The following is a 13,755-nucleotide window of genomic DNA, read 5'->3' as shown; positions in this document are numbered from 1 at the left end:
ACGATGGATGCATGACGGCTCCAACGGGCCAAAAGCGAAGCAACGAGAAACACAATTAAAAGTTGCTCCCACAGCTCTTTGGATATAGAGGATATCACAGGAACACATCGACAGGTAAGGTCAATATTAAGATTGTAAACATGTCTGTTATGATCATGTGCCAGAGCATTGCATCGCAACAAATTTAACCGATGAGAAAAGCTAGACAAATCGTTTAGTTTTTTTAACACACCTACTTATAAAGTGGTTGAATAGACTGTTTCTGTAGTTGGGAATAGTTTTCCTATTTTTCTACTATTTTGAACACAATCACCCCCGCCCCCTACTAAGATCATAACTACCCCCCCCCCCCCCCATCAAAGCAGCTGCGACGAGACAAATGTAATTTCATTTCAGAAATGTCTGAATCCAAAGATTTGTATATTATACACTTTGATGTTACTTCATGTACAGTTTATTCTAAAAAGTATGATGTTCTTAATTAAATAAAAATGTGGGGCCAAATATTCATGAAAACTGCAATAACAAATTCAGAAATTTGGGCATCAAACTGTAACGGTGGGTGTGGGAAATTCAGGGGAGGAGACCAGTCCCTATTTAATTAAGCTTTGGGGATCTGGGATTTTGGATTAATATTGTTGTCCTGGCCACCAGATTTTAATCCAGTTTCATGCGGAGGCCGTGACGAGAGAGAAGTGGGATGGAAGGAAGGGGGAGTGGAAGCGTGGTTTGTGGGATGGGGCTATGGCAGAGAGAATGAGTGTAACAGAGGGATTAGGGTCAGCCATGTTGAGCATCTGGCTTAGAGATGTCCTGTGCTCTTGTACTGTACTGCAACGCATGGACATAGGGATTACACAGCACACATACACAGTTGTGCTAACTCTCACTGTGCGCCAAGTGCAACAAACCAACGCAATGTGAACTAGAATCCATCAAGGCCCTTAAATTCAGTCAAACTGCACCAAAATACACACTATATCAGTTCCTTTAATATGCTTGATTTTTTTATTCAAGATCCATGAGTTATTATCTGGTAAAACGCCTGCTATGTTACAGACATTTTCAAATATCCTGGATCCGCTCCTAATTTCAATGGGTTCTTCCCTGACGTTCCACATCCTTCCAAGAAGTTTCCTCGTAATCTACCCAGTCTTTGTGGAAAACCGCCAACTAAAAAACAAACGCATATGAAAACATAATAACTTCTCCCATTTTCACAGCTAGCATGAGGTTAGTCAGCACAGGGGTCCGGGCCCAGCGGGCCGCGGAGCCGTCTGAGCCAGAGGCAGAGGAAACGACGGAGCCGGTTCACCATGAGCACTCTCATTCAGAGCACCCTCACTCAGAGCACCCTCACTCAGAGCACCACGAGCACTCCCACCCAGAACATCACCCTGGACACGACTACAACCACATGAAAGAGAAGTTCATGAATGAAATCACTCATCTGCCAAGTAAGCCACTTCTAGGAAACAAACTTAACTTGAAATTAAGGGTGTATCTTTGGGTATTTTTTTGGAATAGCGGATCTACCCCTATACAGATGTCACTTTATTTTTAAATATATTGCCTTATTTGTTTTGACTAGTTTAAACCAGTTTTTTCTGATGGACATTGAGTTGTTATTGAAGGTGAAAGATATTGTAGATTTTAGGGAACAATTGTTTTCCTTCCCCTAACAACTGCTCTTGCTTGTATAAAGCACTTAATGATAACAATGATTAACTGCGTCACTGGTGTTTGTGGCTGTGGTTGAACAGTGCCACTTCTTGTGGGAGTGTGTTATTAAATGATTATGGGGAAGGGTGTTGTTACTGACCTAAGTGCTGGCTCAGCAAACTATCCCTAGATAAAGACATATCAGGTTTTTTTGCAGACTTTATTTCGCATTAAGACCTTGCTTCTTTTACCAAGCTTGAGAAAAAGCAGTTTAAGTTCAATGATAATATTGGAACTTGTTTAGACTGACTCATCTCAGTAGGCTTTTATTCAACGTTACCTCAAGATGAAATGTGTGAGACCAACAAGATTTTAGAGGGGAGAGACATAAAGTTGAGATATTAAAATAAAGTTGTGTTTTTTGTTGCTATCGTTTGAGTGTCGAGATTGTCCCTAATAGTATCACAGTATCTACTGTAAATCTAAAGTACTTAAGGTGATCAATCATCCTCCTTATTACCTCAATAATTTTGAAGAGTTAATATGCCAATTTTTGTTTTGTAGTTCCAATGTGGGCAGTTGCAGCCATCGTTGTGCTGGTACTGGTTTTGGTGGCGTGCTGCATCTTCTGTTTTTTCAAAAAATGCTTTGCGAAAAAGAAAAAGCCGAAGAAGGTGAGGGAGAGGAAGGCAGGTCGTGTCAGAAAGAACAAGGATGCTGAAGGAGAAGCCGGAGAAAAGGTATGGGATTTCTATTAATTTATTACTGGAGATAATCTTACCCGATCTTAACGACGATCATCCAATGCACTGATGTTTGTGTCTCGCAGGAGGGGGAGGTGAAGAAGGAAGGCGAGGAGCAGGAGAAGGAACAGGAAAAGTTGGGTAAACTGGAATTCTCCTTGGACTACAACTTCACAGATACCCAGGTGGGTCCTCTTTAAAAAATAAGAGAATACATATTAATGATTGGAAGACGTTCAGAAATTAATTCTGTGAACACACATTTATTTCCCTCTGCAGCTTATAGTGGGAATCCTCCAAGCTCAGGACCTCGCTGCTATGGACATGGGGGGAACCTCAGACCCCTACGTCAAAGTTTTTTTGTTACCTGACAAAAAGAAGAAGTATGAGACCAAGGTTCAACGCAAGAATTTATGCCCCGTTTTCAACGAGACTTTCCTCTTCAAGGTGCCCAATTGCATTTTTGTCTACTTGATGTCTTTTTCGGTGTTTTGTTCTTTTCCTTCTCTTTATGTCTTGTTGATGACATGTCACTTCTAATCCTCGCAAGGCAGAAGTTGGGCCTTTGTCTCCACCTCCCCTCGTCTTAAGTATTTCATTCCCTGAGTGGTGTCTGTCAAGTTATCCCTCCCCCAAGAATGTTTTTAAATGTATCCCGTCACTATATGTTCTATGTATAATGGCTGGATTTGCACATTTGGTCTCATGTTAACAACAGTCTCCCTCCTACCTCTCTTTCTAGATCCCGTATGCAGAGCTGGGTGGAAAGACTTTGGTGATGCAAGTTTATGACTTTGACCGTTTCTCCAAGCACGACATTATTGGAGAGATAAAGATTCCCATGAACAGCGTTGATTTGGGTCAGCCAATGCAACAGTGGAGAGACGTGGAGAGTGGTGAGAAGGAGGAGGTAAGATATATCACGGTTTGGTTTCTCTTTGTTTCAATTGTGCAAATTTAGAAGGTAAATGTTTAAGTCTTCTAGAAATCGCTTCTTGTAAGTCCTTGTCTTGGCTTTAATTTCAATGGGACATGACAGTACTCCATCATATTCCCTTTCAGCAAGAAATGCTGGGTGATGTTTGCATTTCTTTACGGTACGTACCCACTGCTGGGAAACTGACAGTGAACATCATGGAGGCAAAGAATCTGAAGAAAATGGATGTGGGAGGATTGTCAGGTAAACTAACCTTTTTGTTATTTATTCATATTATCTTAGAAGTTCCTTCGTGTCTCGCTAACATTGAGTACTTAAACCAAACATCAGTGACGTGAAGAAGTTTTACTGTATTTCATTAATTTCTTTTTCCAAAAGATCCATTTGTGAAGATCGTTCTACAGCAAAATGGGAAACGTATCAAAAAGAAAAAGACGACGGTGAAGAAAAACACGCTCAATCCCTACTTTAATGAAAGTTTCAGCTTTGAAGTCCCCTTCGAGCAGATACAGGTAGGCTGTGTTATCACATCCATTACCAGTTTCTGACAGTCATTGTTGATGTCGGGGAATAATAATTACATAAGTATTCGATAACACATTTTTCTTTTTGCGTTTCAGAAAGTGCAGGTCGTCATCACAGTGTATGACTACGACAAACTCGGGAGCAATGACCCCATTGGAAAGACCTTCATGGGCTACGGAGCAACAGGAGTGGGCCTGCGTCACTGGTCGGAGATGCTGGCCAATCCCAGACGTCCGGTTGCCCAGTGGCACACTCTCCTGCACGAGGAAGAAGTCGATGCGTTAGTCAAAGCAAAACCCCGCTAGAGTTGAACTTATTGCATAGGCCTACTGTTGACATGTTCCGTTGTGTTGACCCTGATGTTGTCTCAATTCGTGTGTTAAGTTCTCCGACACATATTGTTTCTTTTTTTGAGGTACATGACACGTGTGTATGAGTGCTGGTGTGTTGTTTTAGGAAATTTGGTTGTCATTAAAAATCCTGCCTCCCTTATTAATATGCGTTACACCTGTAAACTGATAGGAATAAGTACTTCTATAATGACCAACACAAAAATGTTAATGTGCATATACTGTTTATGCGCTTGCATGGGCCTAATAAAGACTTGTGGCATAAAGGAAGGATTTTAAGATTGCTCTGTGTCCGCCTGAAAATTAAAACATGTTTAAAGGCACCTTACTCCCCCAACATCTGCTCCCCGAGCGCCTGTACGTGGCTGCTCACTGCTCTGTGTGTACTGCACAAGATGGGTCAAAAGCAGAGATTAAATTTCCCTACCTGCATGAGTGTGCCTTTGCATGACTGTGCATGTGTTTGGGATGAATAAATGCATCTTAATCTTATCTAGGGCTGTGGTGCACCATTACATTACATGTCATTAAGCTGACGCTTTTGTCCAAAGCGAACTTACATTTTTAGTACACTCAACATTTATGAGGGGCCATTTAGGGGTTCAGTATCTTGCCAAGGACACTTCGGCATGCAGATGGAGAAGAGCGGGGTTTGAACCGGCAACCTTCATGTTGGAGAACGCCCACCTTACCCCCTAGGCCACACTGCCACTACCACACCAGTGTCCTGGATAACAATTGTTCCACTATCCAGGAATTAAAGGATAAACTTGATGCTCCTTTGCCCTCAGTTCTGAAGGTACAGTGGAAAATGTATCAGCCGTTGGTCATTCATCTCTCTGAATATGTTAAGCTGAAAGAGTAACACTTGTTTGTGACTTAATAATGAACTACAAACAGGCTTCGTATAAAAGAACACTTCATAGGATTCATTAACCAAACAATTGTGGTCATAGATCCCTTAAATGTCTTAGACTGCTGCAAAGGTTAAGATTTATACGATCTGAAGAGAAACAAGATGGTTTTTGACCTGAACCGATCTATTACTCCGTATGTACTGCCAAAGGGAGGTAAGCCTCGTTTTACAACTTTAATTGGATTTCCATAAAAAAATGTTCACCATGAACCGTAAAGCGTGATTAGTGGGCGTGCATCAGCTCAGTGTGACAGATGCAGGAAGTGACGGGTTTAATCGTCCAGCGACGCACAAAACGCTTGCAACACAGACCCGCCCAGTCAAAAAAACATATCCATCTCCAACCATAAGTGTAAATAGAGAAAGTTGAACGGATACATACATGTAAGAAGAGAGGTTTGCTCGTGGTTTCAATGAATAAAATGTAGATAGTCACCAGCTTTATATTATTTTTGTTCTGTGGTTAAAATGGTGAAAATGAAGGAAGCGAATTTGAATATTTGGGAATAAAAAATGTGCATATAAAATAATAAAGTTGATTGAATATTAAATGGCCACTTCTTCTGGACGAGCATAATAACAAACAACATCTTTTGTTTTTGTACTTCCTATAGAGACTTGTAACCAGTCTCTATAGGAAAGTGCAGACTCCAAATCTGTCCGGAGGTTTTGGGGGATATTTCACCTTTTTTTTTTAAAGGAGAGAGAAATTGATCCGTACTATGTTTATGAAATACAATAAGTTGTTCTGGTTGTGAACGTAGTAGTAAGAGAGGTGGTTAAACACAGAAAAGTGTTATTTACATTTAAGATCGAAACCATCACATCAACAGGAGACAGGTCCTCAGCACGTCTCAGCCGTTGCCTAGCAACAGGAAACCTAAACTTCCTCCAGAGACAGTTCACTGGAAACTTTCCCTCGGCCATTCAAACCTGTGAGGTAAGTTTCCACCTTCGTTTGGCCGCTTATAGTATCCGGGCACAGCTCACGTCAGGGTCCATCACTGGTCCATCACCAATTTGACGCTAGAGACGCGTTTCTCCGCCTGGAAGACCGCTACAAGCTAGCTAAGTGCTGAATTAGCCTTAGCTAACCCTATCAAGCGGTGGTTGGGCGTTGGTGCTAAGCTAAGCTACGTAGCAGACAAAACACAGAGACAGGTGTAGTTCAGCCATTTGCTGTGCGGTGTGAGGCACTTACAGTTAAATATTGTTTTTTTTTGTTGTAAAACAGGATGAGCGCTGGAAGAGCCGCGGAGGGGGCAGGGTGCGTCACCTGGTGGGGACTCAGTCCGGCACGTGACCTGCTCGCTGCAGGTGAGAGACACAGGCAGCTCACACCTGGATGAGGACAGAGGACATAATGATGGAGTGATTCACTGAAATTCACACGAGACAACATACAATTAAACAATTCGCAGTAATATTTATTTTGACATTATTTACTCAGCAGCTTTCAAAACATAAGAGACAAGAAGTAAATCAGTATAATGTCATTCAAATCAAAAACAACAAATTATATGATAGTAATGATAATACATTTTATTTATACAGCACCTTTCTTTCAGAAAATGAAGCCCAAAGTGCTTTGCAATAAAATTAAACTGACAGGAAATGAGATAGAGAAATAAGAACACGTTAGCAATAAAGCAAAGCGTTAGGATTAAGAAAAAAATAACACCAATAGACTATGGGGTTGAAAATAAGATAAAATCAATTAATAGCAAAATCATAGAAAAAAGTCTTGAGTTGTTTCTTAAAACTATCAATAGAAGTAGTTTGTCTGATGTGTGGTGGGAGTTTGTTCCAATCCTTTGGTGCATAGCAGGAGAAAGCTGCTTTCCCATACGTTTTGTAATTCATTTGATATATTTATTTAGATGTTTTGCAAACCCACGGATGGTAGAAGGAATATACTCCGATAAACAATCAGAAATGAATGAGGGTACTGTACCATTAAGAGACTTAAAAACAAATAATATATATACAATACAACATCATTTAAAAGTAACAGAAAATTAAGAAACATTACTCATAAAATAGGATAAGATAATCCCTTATTAGTATTACAACAGCAATAGTCAAAATCGGCAACAGTAAGTTATAAGAATTGTGCAATACCTAAGTATAAGGAATATACTAAAATATGAACTGATTTGAATATACACTTTAAGAACAGGTAAGAAAATGTACAGTGAATGGATTGCACATAAACCATTGGTATTGCCATGACAGATGAATATAGTACAGTGAAAATTGCACTGGTTTTGAAATTTGTTGCAAAAATAGCACAAGTTAAATTTAAAACACAGAAAAGATTCCAAACTCCTCCACTGATGTGTAACTAATGTATAGCAACAGCTGTAGAATTGAGGAAGTATGACATATGGAATCTCGTGTATGGTCTCTCTCTCTCTGTCAAGGCCCTGCGAGGCGAGAAGAGGAGGCCAATGTTCTCCTGGTTGGCAGCGCAGATCCACGGCATATTTTGAAGACCATTAGTGGTTTGAGGATTGAAGAAAGCCTCCATGTGAGCCTCCTTGTCTTAATCCATTCTTGTTAAACCCGAGAACAGATTGTTTAACTCCTTTGTGAGCCACAGACTTCTCCTCTCTGCTCCGCTGCAGGTGTGGGTGATAGAAAGCAGCATGGAGGTGGTGGCTCGCCAGCTGCTGCTCCTCTACCTGGCACTGATGCCCCAGGAAAGCATGGGACTGAACGGTGGGATTCAAAATTGCTTTTTTAAATTGAAATCTGCGTAAAACTCTCAGGTTGTCTGACTCTGGATTTTATTCACAGAGAAGACAGAGGTCTACCTGGAGGTGTTTGGGAACGGTGAGATCCGCGCTCAAACAGAGGAAATACTGAGACACGCAGCATCAGAGCTTTCTCTGTGTGTTACTGAAACAATGGAGACGGCCGCGCACCCCTGTCTGAACACAACTCTCCTCAAGGTACAAGCAGATTACAGGCCTACTCGGTCAAACACAATTGAAACTGTTGTATTTCAATATTTTTGGTATTCAGGCCCTTTTGGACAAAACGTGGGTGTTTAACATCTCAAATTTAGTTTAATTCTACTCATTTCATACTCTGAAATATATAATAACATGAGTATTTCTACAGTTCAAGGAGCGAGATGAGCTGGCCAGGATATTCAAATCGTGGATCCCGCCTCAGTCTTCATCCTCATCATCCGAGCGTTCTGTTCCAATCGTCATGTCCAAAGCTTGGGATTATCGGGTCAGGCAACACCTTGGAACGAGATACGACTCCAAGAAAGGCTGCTTCGACTGGGACCTTACAATGAAGCTGCAAGACAAAGGGGTATTTAAAACCTTTGAAACTTGTTCTTTTTTAAAAACTTCCAAATGATAAATCGGACAATAAAGTTAAAACTTTTTCAGTAACTTGGAGGTTTATATATTATGTGTTACTGTGATGGAAACTCATTCTGTTCCAATTCTTTATCCCTAGTGTGGTGTCATCAATAAACAACAATATGTGAAATGGAGGGAGCGGGGTTTGGCATTCGAAATGAGGGAAGGTGTCTACCAAATAACCAATCCAACTTTACTGTCATCAAGAGTGTTCCGGCAGGTGAGTGTACACTGTTTTTAAATATACTACACAATCCAGCATGAGGCAGTGATCTTAGGACAGCATTGTACACACATCTGCAAGAAGGGCAAGCAGGCCCAGTTGCCTATGTACAGCCATGAACAACTCCTGGCTATAACGCGATATGGATGAACTTCACTTTGTGCTTGTGTTGACAGAGAGGGAACAAAGTGGCTGTGAGGGGTTACTGGGGAGACATAGTATCCAGTCCCTACCTCGCCTTTGGCATCGAAACCGATGACAAGAGTCTCCTGAAGAGACAAAATGAGAAACATATCAAGGTTAACTATTCGGTTGTAATAGCAAATAATTTAATTTATTTTTTACTATATAATATTAATGTTTTTACGTTGTTCTCGCTTTTCTGTCCTCTCTCTTCATCAGACAGCCCAGGATATCTCCTTTGCAAATGTGCAGGCATTGTTCCAGTCGCTGTCCAGTAGAAGGGGCTGCCCCACTCCTTCCCAGTCAGACACAGAGGGACAGGAGCCATCCACACATATAGCGGAAAAATCTGTCCCCATTAAAGGTAAAATATTATCCGCAGCAACCAGGCCTGTGGTTTTAGACAATATGCAATATATAGGACCAAAAGAACACAATGAGAAAAGCAGTTGAACACACATAGACAAGGCTCAGACTGAGGTGAAAGGTTGATTTAGTTTACATTGCATTTAATATGGTTTTATGGAAGTGGGATCTTTGTGGCAGACCACTTCCCAGCTTTGGAATGCAGGTTTTGATGTTCAGCAAACAGAAACCCGTTTATGAAACCTGAATTTCTCAATTCCTTTTCAGACTTGATGCGTCTGAGCGGCCTCTCTGTGACCTTCCTGCCTCTGGACTCACTTCCCAAACTACCAGAGAAGGAGAAATATTCCCACTTCTTCAAAACCATTTACCTCTCCACTACGTGAGACCATAATTACCACATCCATCATTTGACTTCATGAATATTTATATACATTTATATTTTCTTCACCCTCTAGTCACATTGACCACAGATAACTGAAATGACTGCTGACCATATTTCTCTTTGTGTGTCTGCTGTGAAGCTGTGTGCACCAGTTGGGCCCGACGATGACACAGATCGCAGCACCAGACGCTGTGGTTGTCATGGAGCTGGCCAAGTGAGGGTGTTACAGTGACTTCTAATAGTAACTTGTTTCCATGGTGACAGTTAAGCCACCAGGAGTACAGTGACTCTGCTGTGTAATTGTTGTGTATCAGATCATTTGTGTTAAATGTTCGGGACAAGTCTTGGCAGTTTATTACGGCCGTGATTCGATTGACATCTAAGTTGCGTTTGTGTGTTGCTGTAAATCGCAGGTACGTTTTGGATCTGAACAAAGACCAGGAAGCAGGATTTGCAAAGAAAGTGGCGAGCATCGCTCTGGAGGCCGGATTTGAACCGTGGTGTGACAGGAAGAGTGACGACGTCCATGCTGTGTTCACACCAGAGACAAAATAAAAGTGGTGCACATCAGCACATCTGTTTACTCTTGTTCCCCCTTTCTTTACATTCACAAGATGCAACAAACAGACAAGAATAATAATCATATTTCATTTCCTATGCGATCGACACGTCCATTTTATTGATCTATGCATTTAAATATTACAGACACAATTGCAAGCTTATGTATTTGAATAAATGTTACACAAAAATTGATAGAATCTGTTTTGAGCTTTACTGACGAACACTGCAACCTCATCCTCAAGCTAGTGAAGCGTCTTCTTGTCTCTATGTGTGTAAATTCACTTCCAGCGTCCTCCAACCTTCCCCTTACCGTGGACCTTTTTGCTGCATGGGTACAAGAAAAAGGTTTAAGTTCCATTATCAACGGATAAGATGTGTGACTGAAAAGGCAAAGAAAGAGAAGTAACTCGTAGTTTCCTTTCCGCTTTATCACCCACATGTAAATGTCTGACACATAAGCAATCTGCAAATAAAGTAGCAAATGTAAAAAAGTGTCATTTCCTGTGAATGTGTGACTGTCGCCGTTCATCTGTGGCAGATTTGCATGGTCAATGCAAAGTTATTCCCGCCGATGCTTCTACTTTCCTGTGGTGTGGGTGTTGTGTCAACAGAGACTGCGATAAGCAGATTAACTCACAATTTCTGAGCGTGTTGGATTCTGTTGAGGAGAACGTTTATCTGAAAATAAATAATACACAGGTTGGGATGGCAAACACTTTCAAAATCCCCGTTTTGAATAATTTCCACTGGATGCCTCACCTCGTACTTCTGCCTCCTCATTTTGTCTGTCAGGTCAAATTTCTCAGACTCCAGCTGGTAGATGCACTCCCACATCTCCTTAGCTCTCTCTCTAAAGCACAATCGCATCCACAATCAACAACATACACTTTCAGAACTCTCCACAAAAGGTGGCTGGTTATTGTTTGTTTGGAGTATGTCTGGCTTATCCAGCTGGCCTTCCCTGCAGCATAGGACTGGTTTTGATGTCAAATTTAAAACAGAAAACTCACAATTCATCATCTTTGATGAGACTTTTACTGACCTCAGACCGTCCTCTCTTAGAGTTTCTATAGCCAGTGGCTTACGGCGCTCAGCCAGAGTCTTCTTCTTGATTTCCCTCGCAGTTTGCTTTTTTCCTCGCCTCTGCTCTACCTGCAGGGGGAAAGAAAAACACATATCACTCTTCAGCACGATCTCTCACACACAGGTTTGTGCAGCTGTCGTTACTAGGGCCCTTGCATTGGCTTCCATTAACCTTAGTCACGAATCACATCTTACCCCTAACCTTAACCAGAACCTTAGAAATTTGGTTTTGCCTCATAAGGACCAGCTTTTGGTTCCCATGAGGTCTACTGGTCCTTACAAGGTCTGTTTTTATGTTGGAAAAGGTCCTTAAGAGGTAAGAAAAACAAATGCACGCACACACACACACACACAGACTGTGTCTAAATGCCACGTGGAGAGCTTTTTTTAGAAGGCACTTAAGATGATATGCACTCCACAAACATGCAGGGACACACCTGCCTACAAATGTATTATTCTGACCTTGGCCAGGAACCCTCCGAAGTGAGCGCCCATGTTAGAGAGCACTTTCTTCTTCTTGGCTTCATCGTCCGCCCTCTTTTTTGCCTCTTCGTCCTCCTTCCTCTGCCTCTCCTCCTAAGGAAGTCACTTTGCATTCATTACTGCAGTTTCCTTCACTTGAATGTGCACAAAATGTTGTGATCTGAGTCGATCACACAAAGAGAAACTTTCATTACCGCAATCCGTGTGTGTCTCTCTCGCTCTTTTTCAGCCCTCACTCGCTGCTGCTCAGCTCTTTCTGCCCGTCGGTTCTCCTACAACAGAGAAAAATGATAGACATCCACACATGGCTCTTTAATCACCGTTATTCCTGATAGGCTCTCTACTCTGTAAAATCCTCTTTTCAGATAGATAAAACCAGTGGGAAAACAGTATGGGAAAAGCCTTACAATCCTTTCTTTGAGTCCAATCAGCTCCTGTTCCTCTTTCTTCCTCTGCTCAAAGTGGACATCAATCAGAGTCTGCAGCTCCAGAAGATCTTTCTCCATCCTTTTCCTGTGGATATCCTAACAGGAGCCAATGGAAACACAGATTCATATATGCAGTGTGTTTGGTGCAGTAATCACAATATGTTCCATTAAAAACAATCTTGAAGAAACGTACATCAAAGTCGACTCGGTCTCCTTCGGGGATTTTTGGAGCAGCAAGCTGTGTGACCAGTGACCTGTAAAATAACATGAACGCTGATCTTCTTTTCAGATTAATTTTACTTTTAGACATTTTGTGTTAAAAATCAGACACAATGTTTTTAATGTTCAGTGTTTTCATTCATTCTTACTTGTATTTGGGGCGTTCTTCTTCAACATGACAGCCAGAACAGCAATGGAAAAGTGAATCAGTTCATGTTTATAAAAAAACACAGTTCGGTTTGAAAACACAAAGATAAAACTCTAATCAAGCAAATTTGAATGACATGTTAATATGTTAAATTGAATAGCTCCATGGCCACTTGTTACAGTGACTTACAATAGGTTCTGCCAAGAAGAAGGAAACAATAAGTTCTTGTATTTTGCTATGTTACTGATGATGGACTCACAAACCCAACCACTACAGGGAGGATTAGACTGGAGTTTGCCTATGGGGACATTCTCAGTGACAGGATGCTGTTACAGTTTGTCTGAGTGTGTTGATACAATTTTCACCATCATGCTCTCACCTCCTTCTCCCTGCTCCTCATCTTCTTCTGGAGAAAGAAAGAACGTGAGAGAGACCAAGACGAGGGAAACAATGAAACTCCAACAGTTATTTAAAAAAGGAATAAATGAAAAAGAAAGTTCTTACCTTCCTGATGTCCTCTAAATAAAAAAAAAGAAATGAAATAATATATCAGACGTGCAATGATACAAAAGCTCATTTATTATGAATGAATGGACTGCATTGACTCACCCATGATCTTCTAAATGAGACATGGTAACACTGGGGAGAAAACATATGATTATAACTTTGAAACATTAGCTCACAAAAAGAAAGGATTTGCTAAATGCGATTCTGTTAAGAAGGGTAACAGTTATCTAAACCCGCTTACAAGTGAGTGACAACAATGAAGTTTCACTACAGAAGGAGAGGTTGTGGTTAAGAGCTAAATCTGTTCTATAAGACCAAGTGGAGGAGACCAGGTAAGGAGTGCACCAAAACGTTAGGGTATTAGAAAGTAGGTGTTCTTTAAAGAGGTCACTGAAGATTTAGAGGAAGGCGCCTGCTTGGATAGCATTTAATATGTGCAGAATGTGGCTGCCCTGCAGGAATGGCAATGGCCAGATGATGTTCTTTGGAAGAAGGAAGTGGAGTGAAGTAAACTGATCCATAAGGTTGATGAGCAGAGTTTAGGTCATGTGTCCTCTAAACCTGAGTGAAGACGGGATGATTGGACCCTGTATCCGAATCCCTATGTTACGGCTGTAAAGCATTAGATATACTGTAGTCGTAATATATTATGATTA

At 41.1% G+C, this 13,755-nt stretch overlaps 3 protein-coding genes across 3 annotated transcripts; 2 read left to right on the top strand and 1 right to left on the bottom strand.

Annotated features, from left to right (window-relative positions):
* Positions 1-1,228: 1,228 nt before the first annotated feature.
* Positions 1,229-4,172, top strand: syt5b (synaptotagmin Vb). Its single transcript, XM_053414501.1, has 8 exons — positions 1,229-1,457; positions 2,227-2,402; positions 2,492-2,590; positions 2,685-2,852; positions 3,148-3,315; positions 3,468-3,585; positions 3,721-3,854; positions 3,963-4,172. The coding sequence occupies exons 1-8, from the start codon at positions 1,229-1,231 to the stop codon at positions 4,170-4,172; spliced, it is 1,302 nt and encodes a 433-aa protein (XP_053270476.1).
* A 3,365-nt stretch (positions 4,173-7,537) lies between these two features.
* On the top strand, positions 7,538-10,637 carry LOC128427399 (dynein axonemal assembly factor 3). The gene is made up of 10 exons (XM_053414502.1): positions 7,538-7,663; positions 7,761-7,854; positions 7,933-8,087; positions 8,260-8,460; positions 8,611-8,733; positions 8,913-9,035; positions 9,139-9,283; positions 9,553-9,667; positions 9,810-9,884; positions 10,084-10,637. The coding sequence occupies exons 2-10, from the start codon at positions 7,782-7,784 to the stop codon at positions 10,223-10,225; spliced, it is 1,152 nt and encodes a 383-aa protein (XP_053270477.1). The 5' UTR covers positions 7,538-7,663; positions 7,761-7,781; the 3' UTR covers positions 10,226-10,637.
* On the bottom strand, positions 9,732-13,224 carry LOC128427400 (troponin T, slow skeletal muscle). Its single transcript, XM_053414503.1, has 12 exons — positions 13,202-13,224; positions 13,097-13,110; positions 12,972-12,998; positions 12,594-12,612; positions 12,419-12,479; positions 12,205-12,321; positions 11,992-12,069; positions 11,777-11,890; positions 11,274-11,383; positions 10,991-11,081; positions 10,869-10,909; positions 9,732-10,555 (listed from the first exon to the last, which is right to left on the bottom strand). Exons 1-12 carry the CDS (start codon positions 13,222-13,224, stop codon positions 10,510-10,512), a joined length of 741 nt encoding a protein of 246 aa, XP_053270478.1. The 3' UTR covers positions 9,732-10,509.
* Positions 13,225-13,755: the final 531 nt, after the last annotated feature.

This window comes from Pleuronectes platessa, chromosome 21 (assembly GCF_947347685.1).
Source record: "Pleuronectes platessa chromosome 21, fPlePla1.1, whole genome shotgun sequence".
Taxonomy (NCBI): Eukaryota; Metazoa; Chordata; class Actinopteri; order Pleuronectiformes; family Pleuronectidae; genus Pleuronectes; species Pleuronectes platessa.
Note: the sequence above shows the minus strand (reverse complement) of the source record. Positions and strands in the feature narration are given on the sequence as shown.